Source organism: Anguilla rostrata, chromosome 16 (genome assembly GCF_018555375.3).
Source record: "Anguilla rostrata isolate EN2019 chromosome 16, ASM1855537v3, whole genome shotgun sequence".
Classification (NCBI taxonomy): domain Eukaryota; kingdom Metazoa; phylum Chordata; class Actinopteri; order Anguilliformes; family Anguillidae; genus Anguilla; species Anguilla rostrata.
The window spans coordinates 6,833,716-6,852,276 of record NC_057948.1 but is presented as its reverse complement, the minus strand read 5'-3'; the positions used below and the strand labels follow the sequence as shown (position 1 = coordinate 6,852,276).

Here is an 18,561-nt window from a genome sequence, read left to right as displayed (position 1 = left end):
AAGATGGTGCACATTTATTATTATTATTATTATTATTATTATTATTATTATTGTTATTATTATTGTTATTATTATTGTTATTCTTGTTATTATTGTTGTTGTTGTTCTTCTTATTATTGTTATTGTTATTATTATTCTTATTTTCTTTTCCTTTGTTTCACTGGAGTGAAATTTAGAAATGTTGTGTATTACGTTGCTTCCGTTTAGCATCTTGTTCAGAGCAGCTTACAAGGCGAGGTCATTTTAAACACGCTTGACCCGCGAGGTTGAGATGCGACTTTGAAACGCTTCCCCGTCACGTGACGCAGAGCTCCGAAACCCACGAACCATCCGCAGGGGGGGCGACATCGGCTCCGCCACCAGCAGGGGGCGACGGAGATACGCACCCCCCCCGGGAGCGGCTTTCACAAACACGCCCTCTGATTCTCGTTTAAGTTTTCTCCAGTACACTTCATCAGTCTCTCCCCGGCGGCTAGCCGTTCCAAAGGGTGTACTGCGGCTAACGAAACGCGCTAAGTTTCGCACTCGACACTAGCAATCAGGCTTCAAGTGTCGTAAGTCTGTTCAGCCGTTTGAGTTTGTTTTGTCGCCGCAAAGTGCGCTCGCTCACTTCAGTGCCCGCCGTAGAAGCCGGGAACGTTCGGTGTTGATTTTCGCCATGTTTTTTTTTTATCGACGAGCCGCGCTACGCGCTAACTGTTTTTTTTCCCCCCCCAACCTCTAACCCTTGTTCGTTTATTTTGGCTCGTCGGGCCGGAGGTCCTGATCCTTTAATTTCTCCTCATTGCGTTTTCATCCAACCCCCCCCCCCCCCCCCCCCTGACGAATGGCGCAAACGCGGCGAGCGACGGGATTTGAGTTTTCGGTCGATGGCGTTCCTGGCGGTGAAAGAAACGGACGGCTCCTGGGCTTTAAATTACACCACCGCTCTTCCGCGGTTCGATTCGGGCGCGCTCATTCGGTCGCCCTGGGCACCGGCGGCGTCGGGGGAGCGCCCGTCTGCTTCTGGGTTCCGTACCGCTGCCCGGGTCGGGACCCCGGCACAGCCGGAACGCGGCTCTGGGTTGGCGGAGCTGTCACCTTATAGATCAGAGCTTCAGAACTAGGAAGGAGACAGCCGTGACAGTGGAGATTTGTCTCAGTACGCGGACACACACACACACACACACACACACACTCTTACATACGCGCGCGCACACACACACACTCTTACACTCTTACAGACACACACGCACACGCACACACACACACACACACACACACTCTTACACTCTTACAGACACACACGCACACACACACACACTTTTACATACGCGCACACACACACACACACACACATACACACTCACACTCTTACAGACACACACGCACACACACACACACACACACTTTTACAGACGCGCACACACACACACACACACACACACTCTCTACATATGCGCACACACACACACACACTTACATACGCGCACACACACACACACACACACACACTCTTACATACGCACGCACACACACACACTCTTACAGACGCACACACACACACATTCACAGATGCACACACACACACACATTCTTACAGACGCACACACATATGCACACACACTCACATACGCACGCACACACACACATGCTCTTACAGACGCACACACACACTTACATACGTGCACACACACACTTACAGACACAAAGACGTGCACACACACTTACAGATGCACACACACACACACACACACTTACAGACGCGCACACGCACAGACCCACAGACATACACACCTACATACTTACAGACACAAAGACGCGCACACACACACTTACATATGCACACACACACACACACGCACACAGATTCACACACATACACACATGCACGCACAGATGCACAGATGCTCACAGACTCACACTTACACACACACGCATGTGCAAACATGCACATAACACACCCAGGCACACACACACACACACGCACACACACGCACACACAGACACACACATACACACACATGCACGCACACACGATGCCAGCATTCTCACGGTATTCTCTGGCTCCCGTCCCACAGACCATCGATTGCAACACGGTGTGCGTCTCGGAGCTGGAGTTTGAGGCGGACTTCTGCTTGAAGATTACCCACGGCACCCTCTGCACGGTAAGTAGGCCACTGTCTCCGCCCCCCTCCCCCGCCCCCCGCCCTCGTCATCTCCCCGCTAATCAAAATTGTCAGGCCAGGGAGAGTAATTACAGGCACAGCCCTAATGCGGGCCCAATTCAAGCTGCAGGTGAGTGGAGCCACCTGCTTGATTGACGGCTGACGGCTCGCCCCGCTGCCTCGCAGGTGAAGGTAACCGACGGAGACGCGAAGGGGAGAGGGCGCGGTTCCTTCGCTCTCTTCAGCTGTTTCCGTCGTTCAGGTGGTACTCGCGTTCTGTTCCTTTCGCTCTCACTTCGCACGCTTCTGATCCTGCGCTTCGTACGGCTTTTGTCCGGCGACGCGATTCGAAGCGCTTGCGCCGTTTCGATTGTTTAAAAAAAAAACAAACACTTAATTCTAGTTTTTACTTTTGGGCGCTCGGGGCTAAAATTTAATAGCTTTCTTATGGCAATATTTCACTTCTTTTTTTTTGTTGTTATTGGCAAACAAAGTCGCCCGGCCGGAGATGCGAGGGTAATAACTCTGGCGTCGTCGCCCGTTCTGGAAGCGGGCGGGCTCCTAATGCCGGTATCGGCTTTTATGGATTAATCAATATTAGGTTATTATCTCCCGCACCCTTCGGTTGTTAAGTGTTTCCCCGGACGTAATGGCGTTCCAAACACCCCCCCCCCCCCCCCCTTCTCGTTTGGTTTTTTATGGGAAGCTGCCGGTCCCCCCCCCCCCCACCCTGTCGGTTTCCCTTATTAACTGGACGGGGTGTAGCACAGTGGGTAAGGAACTGGGTCGCAGGTTCGATTCCCGGGTTAAGGACACTGCCGTCGTACCCTTGAGCAAGGTACTTAACCGAGATTGCTTCAGTATATATCCAGCTGTATAAATGGATACAATGTAAAATGCTGTGTAAAAAGTTGTGTAAGTCGCTCTGGATAAGAGCGTCTGCTAAATGCCTGTAATGTAATGTAACTGCCGGTAATATACGGGCCGAAGGCTGGCGGAGGGGCGCGAAGCCGCCGTTGAGAACGCTTCGGTTTTCCCGCTCCTGTTTATTTGCGCCTGTTGGATCCGGCTGATGGATGCGCGCCGGGCGCGGAGCTCCGCCGTGCGTTCCTGCGGTATATATCAGGCGGCGCACCCGCGGTACGTCAGGCGGCCGTGACTGAGCGCGCGCTCGCGGGTTGCGCCGCTGACAGTCCATCCGTCTTATCGGCCCGCCTAACCTTGCGTTAAATGAACAGCGGGCTCCGAACACCCTTCATTTTTTATTCCGCCGGTACGGAGAGCGAACGGCCCCCTTCCACTCCCCCAATCCCCCCCCCTACCCCCCACCCCCCACCCCCCGCCTCGCGCAAAAAAAGCCGCGCTAACCCTCGTTCCCGTTTTTTTTTTTCCCGAACTCCCGATTCGGCTCGCGGTTCCGTCCCCCCCGGCCGTTGGAAACGAGATTCGTCAACGTCTCGATCGTCTTGGGAGCGGCGACCCCAACTTTCCGTCGCGATGGCGGGCGCGGTTCCCCTCGACAGCACCGACGCGGTTAACCAGTCTCAAGCTGAGAAATATCGACTCTCCTAATGGTAACGTTGTTGCACGAGTCAGTGGGAGTTAGTGCATTCATTTTTTCCCCTCTAGGATTTTATCTGGAACATCTGTACGTTTGTACAGCACAAAATGTACGACAACACAGGCTGCTTTCACAGGTCTTCAATGTGTCGGTAGATGTATGATTTACTTTGGACATTACGGAGGAGTGTAATTGGATGTGTAGAAGGTTCTGGAAGCTACACTATATAACTAAAGGTGTCTGGACACCCCTTGGTCCGGGTTTGTTTTTCATGGTTTGGGCTAGGCCCCTTAGTTTCTGTGAAGGCAAATCTTAATACAGTGACATTCTAGATGATTCCGTGCTTACAAATTTTTTTGGTAACTGTTTGGGGAAGGCCCTTTACTGTTTCAACATGACAATGCCCCCTGGGCACGCAGCGAGATCCATATAGAAAAGGGTTTTGACAAAATCATTTGGAAGAACTTGACTGGCTTGTACAGAGCCCTGACCTCAACCCCATCTAACACATTTGGGATCAATTGGAAAGCCAGGCATACTTGCCCAAACAGTTTCCGACCCACTATAACAAGTGGAGTTTGTTATAGCTGCAAAGGGTGGACAAACTCCATATTAGGGCCCATTATTTTGCATGAGATGTTAGATGTCAGGTGTCCACATACTTTTGTCCATGTAGTATATCTCCGGACCCCTTAAAGTTTTGGTACCTTTCAATGGTGATACTGCCCATCTTCAAACACATACCCACATACATGCACACAGTGCCTCCCAGAATTACTGGCACCCTCAATTAATATGAACAAAATCTGCTGAGAGATCATTTAAAAAAATGTATTTATTTGAACATGAATATGGCACCCAACGTGGTGCTGAGCATCTCCCATTCCCTCCCCAATTTGGAATGGCCAATCACCTGCAACCGCTGCCACGTTCATGCTGCAAGCCCCACTGACAATTCCGGAGAGGGTAGATGTCCAGCGTTCTCCTCCGAAACATGGGGTTGTCGCCAGCTGCTTCTTCTCACACCGCAGGCTAAGCTTGCTAAGTTCGCAGAGTGGAGTCTGAGGAAGACCTTTTATATGCGGCTTTCCCATGTGGTCCACAGGGCGCTCTATCGACCAGTGGCGGTCACTAGAGCGATGAACACAGATCCTTAATGGACTAAACCCTGGTCCTTTACCTGATCCATATACAATCAGCAATTGCGCGTCACCCTATTGAGCTACGGGTCACGGTCAGCACTGGCACGGTCAAGGATTCAAACCGAGTCCACCGGGCTCATCAGAGCATAGTGCCTTAACCAAATGAGCCATCCAGCAGCCATGAGTTTAAAAAAAAAAAAAACGGTCACACTTTTAAAGTCATTTAGTACTTTCTGCAAACTCCCTTTGCTAAGATAAAAGCACCGGATATTGTTTGATGATGTGGGAGAACAGAACACGGGATTTGAGACCATTCCTCCATGCAAGATCTCTTCAGATTTCTGAGCTCTCCTCTTCAGCTCAGCCCACTGGTTTTGTATGGGGTTTTGGCCAGGAGGCCGAGATGGTCATTGCCAACAGCTTGATGCTGCGGTCAGTTGACCGTTTTTTGTGCATGTAGGAATGCAAGAATGCTTTGGATCATTACCCTGCTAGTAGATCTTACGACCCGGTTTTATTCTCCTGGCAGAAGAAGCCAGATTTTGGTTGAAAATATCCTGGTGCTTGACAGAGTCCAGCTAGCTTAACCTCAGTTGGGTTCAGTGCAAGATGCAGACCTCTAGTAAGCTTGAGGAATAGAAGGGCTAGAATAGCGTTTTGCTAAAATGTATATTTTTAAAAAATTGAGTTCTGGAATAAACTCTTAAGGACTGATCACATGAGTATTAACCTGTACCCTGATGGAGAGTGAAAAGTTTGGTGAAAGAAAGGAACTGCTCGTGATCTAATTCACCCCCTCGCCTTTAAAATAGGGTGGAGGTAGTGTTATGACTCAGTGAAACTGGCTCACTTGTTGTTATTGATGATGTCACAGCTGATGGTAGCAGCAGGATGATTTGTGTAAGTGTACAAATACATCTGCTCAGATCCAACCGAATGTCAGAAAACTCATTGGACGCCGCTTCACCTCGCTGCAGGACAATGACCCCAAACACAGTGCCAAAGCAACCAAGGCGTTTTTCAGGGTCAAAAAGTGGAATGTTCTTGCCTGGCCTAGTCAGTCACCTGACCTGAGTCCAATTGAACTTTCACTTGCTGAAGACAAGATTGAAGGCAAAAATCCCCTGCGACAAACAGGAATTGAAGATGGCTGCAGTACAGGTGTAGCAAAGCATCACCAGAGAAGATACCCAGTATCTGATGATGTCTGTGAGTTGCAGACTTCAGTAAGACATCAAATGCAAAGGATTTGCAACTAAGTACTAAATTATATTCAAGAGGTTAAAATGTAGACTGAGCTTTCATTGAAGGGAATTTACATCCATATCCAGTGATCCATGTTGGAATTACAGCCCTTTTTATACATAAGTAATTGGGATGGCAAGTATGCCATCCTGCCAAGTTACGCCTTGGCGGGGCAGCGTGCCCCATACCTATACAGCACCGAGAGTTTGACACTTTCAGGGTTCCCTTCAGAAATATCCACAATGACCACAGACTCTCAGCCCTTAAAAACATTAATTTCTGTACCTTCTGACCCCAATTCAACAGACAGAATTCATTAACAACTTCACATGTTCACATAATAAACCCCCAAATTTAGGGGATTTTGAATTTTCTCCTTATTTTTTTCTGCCTGATTACATCATCATAAATGCCCTAGGTTCATAAAGAATATGTCTCCCCATTGGACATTTAGGTATGTCAGCCAATAAAAACATTGGATACACACACAAATATACAAGTGCAGACTTGTATAGTGTTTAAAAGAACAAAACATTTTAGCAAACATTGGATAGCATTTCTTTGGAATACAGCTTGTATAATTTGTGTGTGCTTAGATAGCCAATATTGTTTCATGTAACTTGGTGCAATTTTGATATCAATACTTTTAATGGAAGGCCTAGATTTGAATGAACGATTTACAGTGCGAGTATGTGTGAGTAACTTTGCATTTTTGTATGTTGAAAACATCAGAATTACTTTTGGTCCCCTAAAATGGCACGACTGTGTGTAAAAAGGGCTGTAATTTATACATGGATCACTGGATATGGATGTACAGTAAATACCCTCAAAAGCTGACAGTGTTGTAAAACGGCTGTGGTGGCGCAGTTGCTGTGGTGCTCAAATTCATTTTCGCCTTTTGTAGGCTTTCCGAACTCCTACAGGGGGGTGTTAGGAATGCATGCGCGTGCTTGAGTTCGTGTGCATTTTCCCAGGGTAAACATGATGACTCATGAAAACTAATAATATTTTTTGTTGTTACTAATTAAAATGTTTTATTTCAAAACATAGGCTACTGACGGTATTTGCGAATTTCCATGACTTGTGGCTATTCACTTACCGCGTTAAAAACACATTTAAAAAAGCAATTAACATTAAAACAATAAATGCAGTTCCATCAGCTTCGGACGCTATTCGTTGCTTCATCTTGAGGTGTCTTGTCGTGCGTGTTGCGTAACGTTTTTTCTTTATGTCTTGTTTAATACAACGGAACTCTCAATGAATCCCGACACGTCGGCCTGGGCGGACACCGCAGTATTTGAATAATGAAACGCGGGGAGCTCGTGCACTGGGGGTTTCGGACGTGCAGTTGCGCTCGCGGAGGCAGAGAGGGAGAGAGAGAGAGCCCTCTAACCTTCCCACGAGGCTGGAGTGTGTGGAGGCTCCACGCTTGAGTAAACCCCATCAAAAGCACATTATCCGCCCACTTCCACGGCCAGCCCAATAATTGTATCTGGCTCAGCCACACGCTGTTCCGACATGATACCCGCAACGGGGGGGCAAATGATGAATTGCTCCCTGTTGACGTGAGCGGTGATGATAATTATTAATTTTCCTCCTTCCCGAGAACTGTGCTACGTTGGCCCCGATCCCCCCCCCCCCCTTTTTTTTTTTTTTTGGTTACCTCGTCCTTTGTGGGACCGCGGAAATTTTGCTTTCATTATTCATGTTCGACAGATTCCAGGACGAAGGCTAAACGCAATGAACGCGTTATTTTGACGGTCCCTTTTTTTCCGACTCGATGCTTATTTCTCGGCGGCGTTTCACCTCAACTTTGAGGCGACGTCAGGTTTGCCGCGTGCTCCCGCTTCAAAAATTAGCATTTTGAAGGTGTGAGGCACTTAGTCCTCATTTTGTTCCCTTCGATTAACACGAGCGTAATTGCGTCCTCAGCGAGATAAGGCCAGAGACTTCCCTCGTGGTCTTCCTGGAGCGTGATGGTTTAATCGTATTAGGCACTCTTGATGACGCGCTGAAATTGTTTTTTCTTTGTAGCGGTTCATTAAAAATGCCATTCACTTCCATTTCTGTGCTTTTTTTTTTCCTTTCTGTTAAATAATGTTTTTTTTTGTGGAAGTTTTCGGTCTCCGTAGGTTAAGGCTACCTGACACATTTTTTTAAACAGCATTCAGGGTACTTTGGACTGGATGAAGCGGTTTGGTCATCCTGCCTCTGGACCAATACTCAGCTCCAGGGGTGTAGCACAAAATTCTGGGCCCTATACATAAGCAGTCTCTGTGGGCCCCCTCCATGTCTCTCACGCATCATTCCAGGCTTTTCGAGGGCCCTCCCCGCATTCGGGCCCTGGGTAGTCAGTCCTACTTTCCCCCCCACTACGACGCCCCTGCTCAGATCTCCAAAACTGGGATTTTGGAGGGGGAAGAATTCATCGCGTCACCCTCTCATGGGATTGGTCATGGGGCTAAGATTCTCTCTGCCCCACTCAGGGTACGGGGACTATCCCTCTACACAAACTTATGTCTCATATATTCCTGGTCATTGGATTCAATACCAAGCATTGTGTTCAATATATATATTTTTAATTTATCATTTTTATTGACCGTATGTTCTCAGGATATTGGATGAAATAAACATTTCTTCGGAGAAAAACGCCTCTGCAGAAACATTCTTGAATTAATTCACTTTTAGAACTTAATGTCAATTATTATTTTTCCCTGAAAATTATATTAGATTAGATTAGATTCAACTTTACTGTCATTGCACACAGTACACGTACTGAGACAACGGAATGCAGTTAGCATTTAACCAGAAGTGCAAAAGAAGCAGTAAAGTGCAGTAAGGTGTATGTACATATGTATAATATAAATATAGAACATGGAATGAAAAGCAAAGGTATATACAGTATGAAAGTGAATAAATATGAATACAATATGATAAATATGAATAAAATGTCTGCTAGAGTAAGTATTTTCCATGAGAAAAATTGTTAAAATGAGCTGTCCTGAAGAAAAGGGACCTTAAAGTGCCGCAAAGTTTCGTCCCGTGAGCTCTTGTCATTGGTGACAACAGGAAGGTGATCCCGTGTGCGGATGGCGGGGAATTTGCTCGCCTGACAAACAATTAAGGCCAATTTAGCAAATTAGGCGCCTGTTAAATGTTCTGTAACGATCATTGCGTTTCTTAATTAAATTCGGCTGACATGTTTTTCAATTTTGCTCCGAGTGGCTTTTCGCCTCCCCGATCTGCCCGTATCGATGTAAGCTGATCCGCCGCCGCGTCGCAGGAAGTGGAGGAGCTCGCGCGGCTCACGCTTCCTGTTCCCGCGGCCTCGCGTCCGCATCGACGCTCGTCGCGGCAGCGAGCGCAAACGCGCGATAGTCGGCTCTAGGGGGCGCCAATGCAAGAAAATGTATACACGGACAGTAGTACAGGGATGATCCAGAGCTGCATCAGACTTGGACTTGAACATGGCAGTGTTGTAAAATGGACTGGGAGCTAGGTTTCTAATGAGTTACAGTGGTTGCAGGTTTGATTCCCAGGAAGAAAACTACTATTGAATTCTTGCTTCAGCATTGCTTCGATATATATGCAGCCTTATAAATGGATACTATGAGCGTCTCCTGAATGCTTGTAATGCAATGAAACAAATACGCTAAGGGTGCTCTGTGACTCTGTGACATCACCTGACAAGCTGTTAAATGCACTGGACAACTGTGTTAAAAAAAAGAAGAAGAAGAAAGCATCCTGTCATCTGTGTTCACTGGTGGCTCAGGGGCTAAATGGGGTCCATCATACCAGCAGTTTTGGCCCTTTGCTCTTTGAGAAGAAGCAAAAACCGTTAGTTAAAAATTGCCTGTGTCCAGTGTTGGTCTACCTCCAGCTGCTGACAAAATTATAAATGATACCTTTATATGTTTTAAGAAGGCATTTACTTTAAACACAAGGACAGTACATCCTGTTCAGACATCGGTTGGTAAATTTTATGCCGAAAATGATTAAGAATAAGCTAGCGCTTTTAGTAATGGAGGAACCGTTGAGTAAGGTGGTCGTGCAATCTAAGGTTCATATGTTGAAAAATATACAACGGAAGGCTAAAATGAATCAAGTGCGTCCGAAAAAGTCCAAAAGCAGTTAAAATCTGGTTTGAAGTGAAGAAGCCTTTTGTTCACCAGGCTTATCCAAACAAAACTTTGTGAGACGCCGCGTGGGGGCTACAGCCAACATGTAGCATCTTCAGCGAGCCGCCATCGCCGGGTAACCCAGGAGACCGAAGCAATCATCTGTACGCACTCGGTTTCTCAAGTTGTTAGGCCTAACTATCAATTAGCGGAAATGAATAAGTAGCATTTAGCATAATTTCACACTACGGGCAGTCCTAAAAGCATTAAGCCAAAAATGTTTCACATTTGCAGTTCATGACACGGGGCAAAACTGCACCCAAAAGAAACACAATAAGCGTATTGGAAAGACCTATAATATAATGTCCTCGTGAGAAAGGCCCGAGGTCAATCTCCTCAAGGTGCTCTGAGCTCCTCTTTTTTTTTTTTTTAAGAACTGAAGTTTTTTAATGCTGCCAAAGTGAAAATGCGTTCCACTCAGTGCTTTGTTACAATGAGAAGTTGTTCTCACTGAAACAGAATCCTTTTAGGACAGAATATTTTGTGTACGTTTACAATGGTGCTGGCTGTTGCACACCTTTTTTCTCAAATAAAAAGATGTTTTAAAAAAAAAAAAAATTTTATTCTGAAACTTCTTGTTTTAATGACAAATATCAACGTGTCTTGTTTTAACGAGAAATGGATCTAGTTTTAACGAGAAACTTCATCGCGTTTAACGAGATAGTGTTTTGAAGAGAGGGCATCAAAAGGTGCAGTTTATTGACATCACCAGGTTGCATAGTACAGAGCAGCACCCTCTCCTGGGATTAGAGAACTGTTTCAACACTGAAATATGAATTGGGATGGCTACTGCTATCAATACACACAGCCTCTCAAAAATGACACACAGAATTTGTTGTGAAGGCCAGTAACTCAGAGGGTCGGACTGATTTGTTCTTCTGTACAGCACCATACATTTCAGAGTTTCTTCTCAGTGTATGCATACTCCATACTGCCATGCATCTTGCTCCTGCTGATTGGCTGGTGCTAAGCAGGTGTGGGCTGGGTTAGTACTTGAATGGGAGACTTCCTGAGAAAACTTAAATTGCTGCTCGAAGTGGTGTTGGCGGACCTGTAGGGGGCGATCTTCCTTCTGGTTAAATAGCACCCAATGCCCCAGTGCAGTGACAGGGATGTCTTTCGGATGAACATCCTGAAAGATCCCGTGACGCTCATCGCGAAGAGTAGGGGGTTCCCCTGGTTTCCTGGTCAAATTCCCAACTAGCTTTCACAAAATGGCTGCCGTGCATCACCCAGGTGGGCGCCACACACTGGTGGTGGCTGAGGTGCGTTTCCCCCTCTTCACTGTCGAAAAAAAGCACTGAGTTTCTAGAAGAGCGCTGTATGAATGTGAAGAATTTTCATTATGATACTCATCACAATACAGAGTGCTCAAGGATAGCAGTGTCACCACTTTGCAACCAAAGACTAAAGTAAAACTTGATTTAGGTCATGCACATGAGCCAGTCCACAAATTATTGGCCTTTAGTAGACAAATTCTGTGTATCACTTTCGATAGGCCACAAGATAAGGTTTCTCTTAATAACAGTAATCTTTTTTCTTTATAACAATATAAATTGGTATGTCGTTTTTAATGAGAAAAGGATCTCGTTTTAATGTGAATTTTTCTGTTATAATGAGAAAAGTATCTCGTCATGACCGGAAACTTCATCTCGTTATAACATGAAAACATAGCCTTTTGAGAATGATTTTACGCTCAGTATCTTTTTATAAGAAACTTTTCTCATTTTAACAAGATACCAAGCAGAAAATATTTTTCAACTGAGGTAGAATTGTGTTGCTTGTTTTGTAATTATGTGCAAATGTGAAATATACAAATTTGGTAATCCAACAAAAACAAAAATGCTTATCTTTGTTTTTGCACTTTCGTTTTAATTTTTTTTTATGCCTTTAGTATTGCCTGTGGTTTTAAATTATGAAAGTAGTACTCATTCTTTTCCCCTAACTGTTAAGCCAAGGAAAGCAATGCACAGTAATGATTGTTTATCTGTCCTGGGTTACACTCTGAAGAGTTGGTACATGTGCTGTACAGTCCCAATGCCATTGTTTTCAGCTTCAAGCCAGGAAGTGTGCCCTAGATTTTTTGCGTTTATTTATTTTTGTAGATGGGAAATGTTTGGCTCATATGTACCATAGATGTATAGAATCTGGCTCCCAGGATATAATTATTGAAGTCTATACTAATCTGTGTATTGTATGTATGTTGCAAAAAAAAAAAGAAATGTAGCAACCAGCAATACATTGGAAAAATGAAATCTTTTTAATACGCCGTTAAGGAGACTTCCTTTTCATACTTTGAAAAGCCTGATTTGAAGACAAAATGGAAACTCTGGATATACGGAATTTAGCCACGGGAATACTGGTTCAGTCGATCGGCGCAGGTTCTCAGAACGCAGTTGCGGAACATTCCGGGCGTTCCCCTTCCGAATGGGTCGGCGGAAGTTTAAAGTTGGGTTCCTGTGGCACCTCTCCTGGCTGGGCGAGGGTGTTTTTTTAAATTTTTTTTATCGTCCTTTCGTTGAAAATCGTTCTCTTTTGTCTCTAAGAGGCTTCGTCTGTTTCGTCAGCTGTGTCGGGATTAAAAGCTATTAGCCACGCACCATCGCCCCTACAAGCAGGCCCCTGGGATTGACCGAGCTATCCTCCCACCCCCCCCCCCCTTTTTTTTTGTTCCGAGGTGCACAACACAGAGAAATCACCTGATTTTTTCTCCTTCACAAATCTTTGTGGTGGACCCCCAAACACATTACTATTTGCGTAAAATGCATAAAATTCAGCATTTGCGTTTACATTTTCAGCTGATCCTTAGCACTGTTAGGCATGTACAGCACATGCGTGTGGGAGCAGGATAGAATTTTAAATTCTTTTAATGGTTTTTCAATTTTATTGTACTTGAAAATGCGATATGATGTCTCTCTTTCAGGTGTAAAGTTGAGATGTTATTTTATTAATGACCAGATCCAGGTCTTTTTTTTTAACATGTTCTCTTTTTTCAATTGGGCAGCAAAATACTGATGTTTTCTGTGTCAGGATTGTACTGCAAAAACCTTACTCCAGTACAATTATCTTGCTACATTACAATCACCTTACTACAGTACAAACCTCTTATTACAGTACAATCACCTTATACAGTACTATTGCTTTACAATGGTGCAAACACCTAACCAGACTACAGTTATCTTACTATGGTACTGTGGCTTCCATCCATGCACTAGAACAGTGCCTTAACAGATACCAGACTGTGGGGCCCATCCATGCACTAGAACAGTGCCTTAACAGATACCAGACTGTGGGGCCCATCCATGCACTAGAACAGTGCCTTAACAGATACCAGACTGTGGGGCCCATCCATGCACTAGAACAGTGCCTTAACAGATACCAGACTGTGGGGCCCATCCATGCACTAGAACAGTGCCTTAACAGATACCAGACTGTGGGGCCCATCCATGCACTAGAACAGTGCCTTCCACATGGTTTTTTTTTTTTTTTTCTGTTCGTTTACTGAATTGACTGCACTGCAATGAAATTGCTCGCAGCCCTGTAGTGCACATATAAACTTGTGCAAGTGCCTAACCGGTGTAAATACTACTTTGCACCTCCAGCTAAAATGAACACTTTGTACTGTAGGTTTAAAAAACTGCTTTACTGCAAACATCACATATCAGCAACTCTCTCTTCTTTTTGTTTCAGGCTATTGTGGGCTACTTTGACATATTCTTTGACAAGAACTGCGAGAACAAGGTAAGCGACCGGCGTCTCCTTTAATAGGACCCCAATTACGTTCCATGTTCTCCTATTCTGCCCCGAGCATTTCCCTAACCCCCCATTACCCCCCCCCCCTACCCCCCAACCCGAGTTGCGACGCCGAAGCATGACGCGTTAGCGCCTTGTCATGGTAACCGCGCTTTTCGTAACTGCCGGGTTTGAATTGCAGGTCTCCTTCTCCACGGGGCCTCGGTGCACCAAGACCCACTGGAAACAGACCGTCTTCCTCCTGGAGCACCCCATTCCGGTTCAGACAGGTCTGCGCCGCGGAACGCTCACTGCCCGTTTCCCAGCATCCCTCACTTTCGATTAGCTGCGAACACGAGGCAGACGCGCGCGCGCACGCACGCGGCCATACATCACAGTTGCAATCGCTTGGCAGACGCGCTTGTCCGGCGTGATGAACAGTAGGTACACTACACGCCGATCCACGCAGATAGCCGAATCCTGGCTATCCGTGCGGATCTGTCCCATCAATAACGTTAAGCCGAGCGATGGTGAAATTCAGCGCGGCGTCGCTAAGCAACACGCACGCGCGTCTGCGTCCAGCCTCGCAGAAACAGTAACTCAGGCCTGCTCCTCATCTCGTGGAATTAATAACCCTTTTAATAATTAAAAACCCTTTTCTTTGATTGTGAATTTTGGCTGAAGTTGTTTCAATGCAACTTCTGGACGGAGTGTAGCACAGTGAGTAAGGAACTGGGCTTGTAACCGAAAGGTCGCAGGTTCGATTCCCGGGTAAGGACACTGTCGTTGTACCCTTGAGCAAGGTACTTAACCTGCATTGCTTCAGTATATATCCAGCTGTATAAATGGATACGATGTAAAATGCTATGTAAAAAGTTGTGTAAGTCGCTCTGGATAAGAGCGTCTGCTAAACGCCTGTAATGTAATGTAATGCTTGGTTAGTGCTTTGAGTATCTCACATGATGGGTGGGTGGTTAATTATTTCCCAGCTCTCCAAGCTTTCGCCTGGACCAGGGGACAAGAGATGGGTTTGTTTCAGTTACCATTGGATGGAAAAGTTCAGTTACCATTGGATGGAAAATGTAAACTGGTAATTGGAGATTAACATGTGTGCTTGTTAATCGAGTAATATGAATGAAAACAAGTTGTGACCAATCAGTTTAAAGCTAAGATTTCTGGCTCTTCTTTCATGTTTATGAATACTCATAGAAAAGCATCCCACTTATATGCATACTATTTTTGTGGTTCAAACTCTGCTCCAGGATCCCTCGCTGGATTCCGAGTCAAACAGTCGATTTGGTGTTCTGCTTATGTAAACAATTGCTCTGGGTGATGCTTCTCTCCTGTGGCGGTCATGCCAGGAAAGTGCGTTTTCAATCAAAAATATATTTATACTTATGTAGCGCATTTCACAAACAACTGTCCACAGTACGCTTCACAGTCAACCCTGGCCTGAACCCAGACGGGACCAAACCTAAAGCAGCCGTGGCAAGGAAAAACTCCCTGTGGCAGACAGGAGGTTTTGAGTTTGAGCGCACGCTTGCATTGGGTGTTTATTCCCAACGTGATGCTGAAGTGTGATTAGTGATTAGCCTCGAGCCGGTTCACAGCCCCGCATCTGTTTCTGTTTACGGTACGCTGGTGAACGCTTAGCGTACACGCACACTAGCATGTGTCCTTCAGACAGTAAAGTACGCTAGTGTAGGCTTAGCACAGGTTAGCTCGTGTCCTTCAGAGAGTACGGTACGCTAGTGTACACTTAGCACAAGTTAGCACGTGTCCTTCAGACAGTACAGTACGCTAGTGTACACTTAGCACAAGTTAGCACGTGTCCTTCAGACAGTACAGTACGCTAGTGTACACTTAGCAAAAGTTAGCATGTGTCCTTCAGACAGTACGGTACGCTAGTGTACACTTACCACAAGTTAGCACGTGTCCTTCAGACAGTACAGTACGCTAGTGTACACTTAGCACATGCTAGCGTGTGTTCTTCAGACAGCACAGTACGCTTATGTACGCTTAGCACCTGCTAGCGTGTGTTCTTCAGACAGTACAGTACGCTAGTGTACACTTAGCACATGCTAGCGTGTGTTCTTCAGACAGCACAGTGCGCTTATGTACGCTTAGCACATGCTAGCGTGTGTTCTTCAGACAGTACAGTACACTAGTGTATGCTTATCACATGCTAGTGTGTGTTCTTCAGACAGCACAGTAAGCTAGTATACGCTTAGCACACACTAGCACGTGACCTTCAGGCAGTCTGCAGCACGTGGCAGCGGTAGCAAGAGGCGGTCAGCAGTCTGGGATCGCAAGCTCTCGTCCGAAGCGCGTGCCGCTAACTGCAGCTTCTCTTCGCTGCGCAGCTCACCGGGGGGGGGGGGGGCTTTTATGCTAGAATGCGGGCACAATCCAGCTAACCTCCCTCCTCCTGTAGCTTCCTTCTCCCAAGTCTGAAGTGGCCTGTCCATTCACTTCTCCCATTGGCAGCCCACTAAATGGTCAGTACTGCTGATTGGTTGAAATACATATGGCGTGTTAACTACACAATAAGGGTGGTCTCCAAATGACCAATACCACCCCTGTAGTGTGCAAAATGAGAGCGTGGTTGCTTTCAGGATTTAAAAAAAAGAAAAAATTTCAATTCTCAACTGAATAATATTGGCTTCACATCATAGTTTTGTTTTTTTTCTTGATTCATGTGGACTAGTCCGCGAAAGTAACTCAATATGTGGCAGGATGGTAAAGGAAAGAAAGATTGTCTCTCATAGTATTTGACACCGGCTTTTATAGTTTCTGTGTTTTTATTAGCTTTTTATTACGTTGTTAAAAGCTTATTACTGGTCGCTCGTCTCGGTTTACTGTTGTGTTTGAATGTGAGTGGGTGATATGCTGGAGAATTGGCTGTAGATCACATTGCATGGTTCTCCTTGCCAGAAGCAAGACTGGGCAAAGCTGCATACTGAAACTGTGGCTTCAGACGCATTTAAGAAGCCTTGTTACAAGCAGGCGCGTTCCCGGACTGCCATACCTCCACACAACCAGCGGTGGGGTCCCTGGAACGTTAAAACCAGGCCCCGGACTCTGTGGCCCTGTTAAGATCAGGCCCCGGACTCTGTGGCCCTGTTAAGACCAGGCCCCGGACTCTGTGGCCCTGTTAAGACCAGGCCCCGGACTCTGTGGCCCTGTTAAGACCAGGCCCCGGACTCTGTGGCCCTGTTAAGACCAGGCTGGACTCTGTGGCCCTGTTAAGACCAGGCTGGACTCTGTGGCCCTGTTAAAACCAGGCTGGACTCTGTGGCCCTGTTAAGACCAGGCTAGACTCTGTGGCCCTGTTAAGACCAGGCTAGACTCTGTGGCCCTGTTAAAACCAGTGCTTAGAGCACAAAGCAGCGGCACTCCACGATGACACTTCAGGGCAAGAGCAGACAAGTACGTCCCTGGATCTCACGCCAACTTTGCTCTTAATTATTTTTATTAACTGTTTCTATTAGCGGACCATAACTAGCGTGTTGCTACCTTCATTGAGACGCTCGTGAATTAGAGCTGGATACTTGCGTGCCGGTCGAACAGTTGGCCGTAACATAACCTACAAACGAGCCGCCATCAGCGTATGCAGCTAACCGAGCCAGGTTAATTGGCGGAAACGAAAACTGTGTACACCCCGTCTCCCCGGGACCGAAGTTGCGCTGTCGATCCACGTTTTGTGGAAGAGCTCCGTTGGGGGGGGTGGGGGGTGGGTAGCGGACCCTAAAGACGTGTCATTCACCCCGCTGGCCGCGTGACAGTGATTAACGGGCGAAACTAGCTCCTCCGTCGCGCACGGATCCGGAAGCCCCCTGCGGACCCTCGCAGCTGTGATGGACAGTGGATTAACGGCCGCGGTTCGTTCCGTGTCACGCTAACCGCCCCGCGACGGCGTTATGGCAGGCGGAAAAAACGTGCTGTACCCTACCCGATTGTTTTGGAAGCGCGTGTCTATGTATCGCCATTCACCAGAGAGATTACTTTATACAGCGTGTGCTCGTGCGAAGCCGGCTGATTGGGTGAAATGTTGGTCCGTTGATGAAAGATGTTGGTGATTTATGCAAGTTGCAGTGCTTCGTTTGTTACTCCGTATAACATTCGATACGCTGCCAAGAGGACGAGAAAATAGGCTATCGCCGGTCTGTGCCTTAAATATCCAGTGCCAGTGGTGACATGGTTTAAAGGGTCTTTTTTTAACAGGGTGTATCAAAAATTCAGGCTTTCTTATTGAATTAGGTTCATGGTAAATCCTCTGTTGTTTAATAGATCCGTTGTATAGAACTAATCTCATATCATTTTCCTGTTGGGATGCTCAGTATCTGTTGTGGGAGGGACCATTTGCAAAAATGCAATTTATTATTGTGAGTTATCGTGTGGCACTTTCTGTATCTGTGCCATTGTAGTGCGAGTATACACATTTAGCGTTTTGTTTATTGTGTCTTTGGTTGGTTATACTATTCGTTATTACGTGGTTTTTACACTTCGGATGTGGTAGTTTAATGCCAGGAGAAATGCACGGCCATTTCGAAATG

The 18,561-nt window shown here is 46.2% G+C and overlaps 1 protein-coding gene across 1 annotated transcript in view; it reads left to right on the top strand.

Annotated features, from left to right (window-relative positions):
• prmt3 (protein arginine methyltransferase 3) overlaps positions 1-18,561 on the top strand; it is a 58,019-nt gene that overhangs the window by 36,845 nt on the left and 2,613 nt on the right. Inside the window, exons 13-15 of the mRNA XM_064313018.1 lie at positions 2,061-2,147; positions 13,964-14,014; positions 14,208-14,295. Coding sequence (XP_064169088.1) covers positions 2,061-2,147; positions 13,964-14,014; positions 14,208-14,295 — 226 coding nt within the window. The remainder of the gene's footprint in view (positions 1-2,060; positions 2,148-13,963; positions 14,015-14,207; positions 14,296-18,561) is intronic.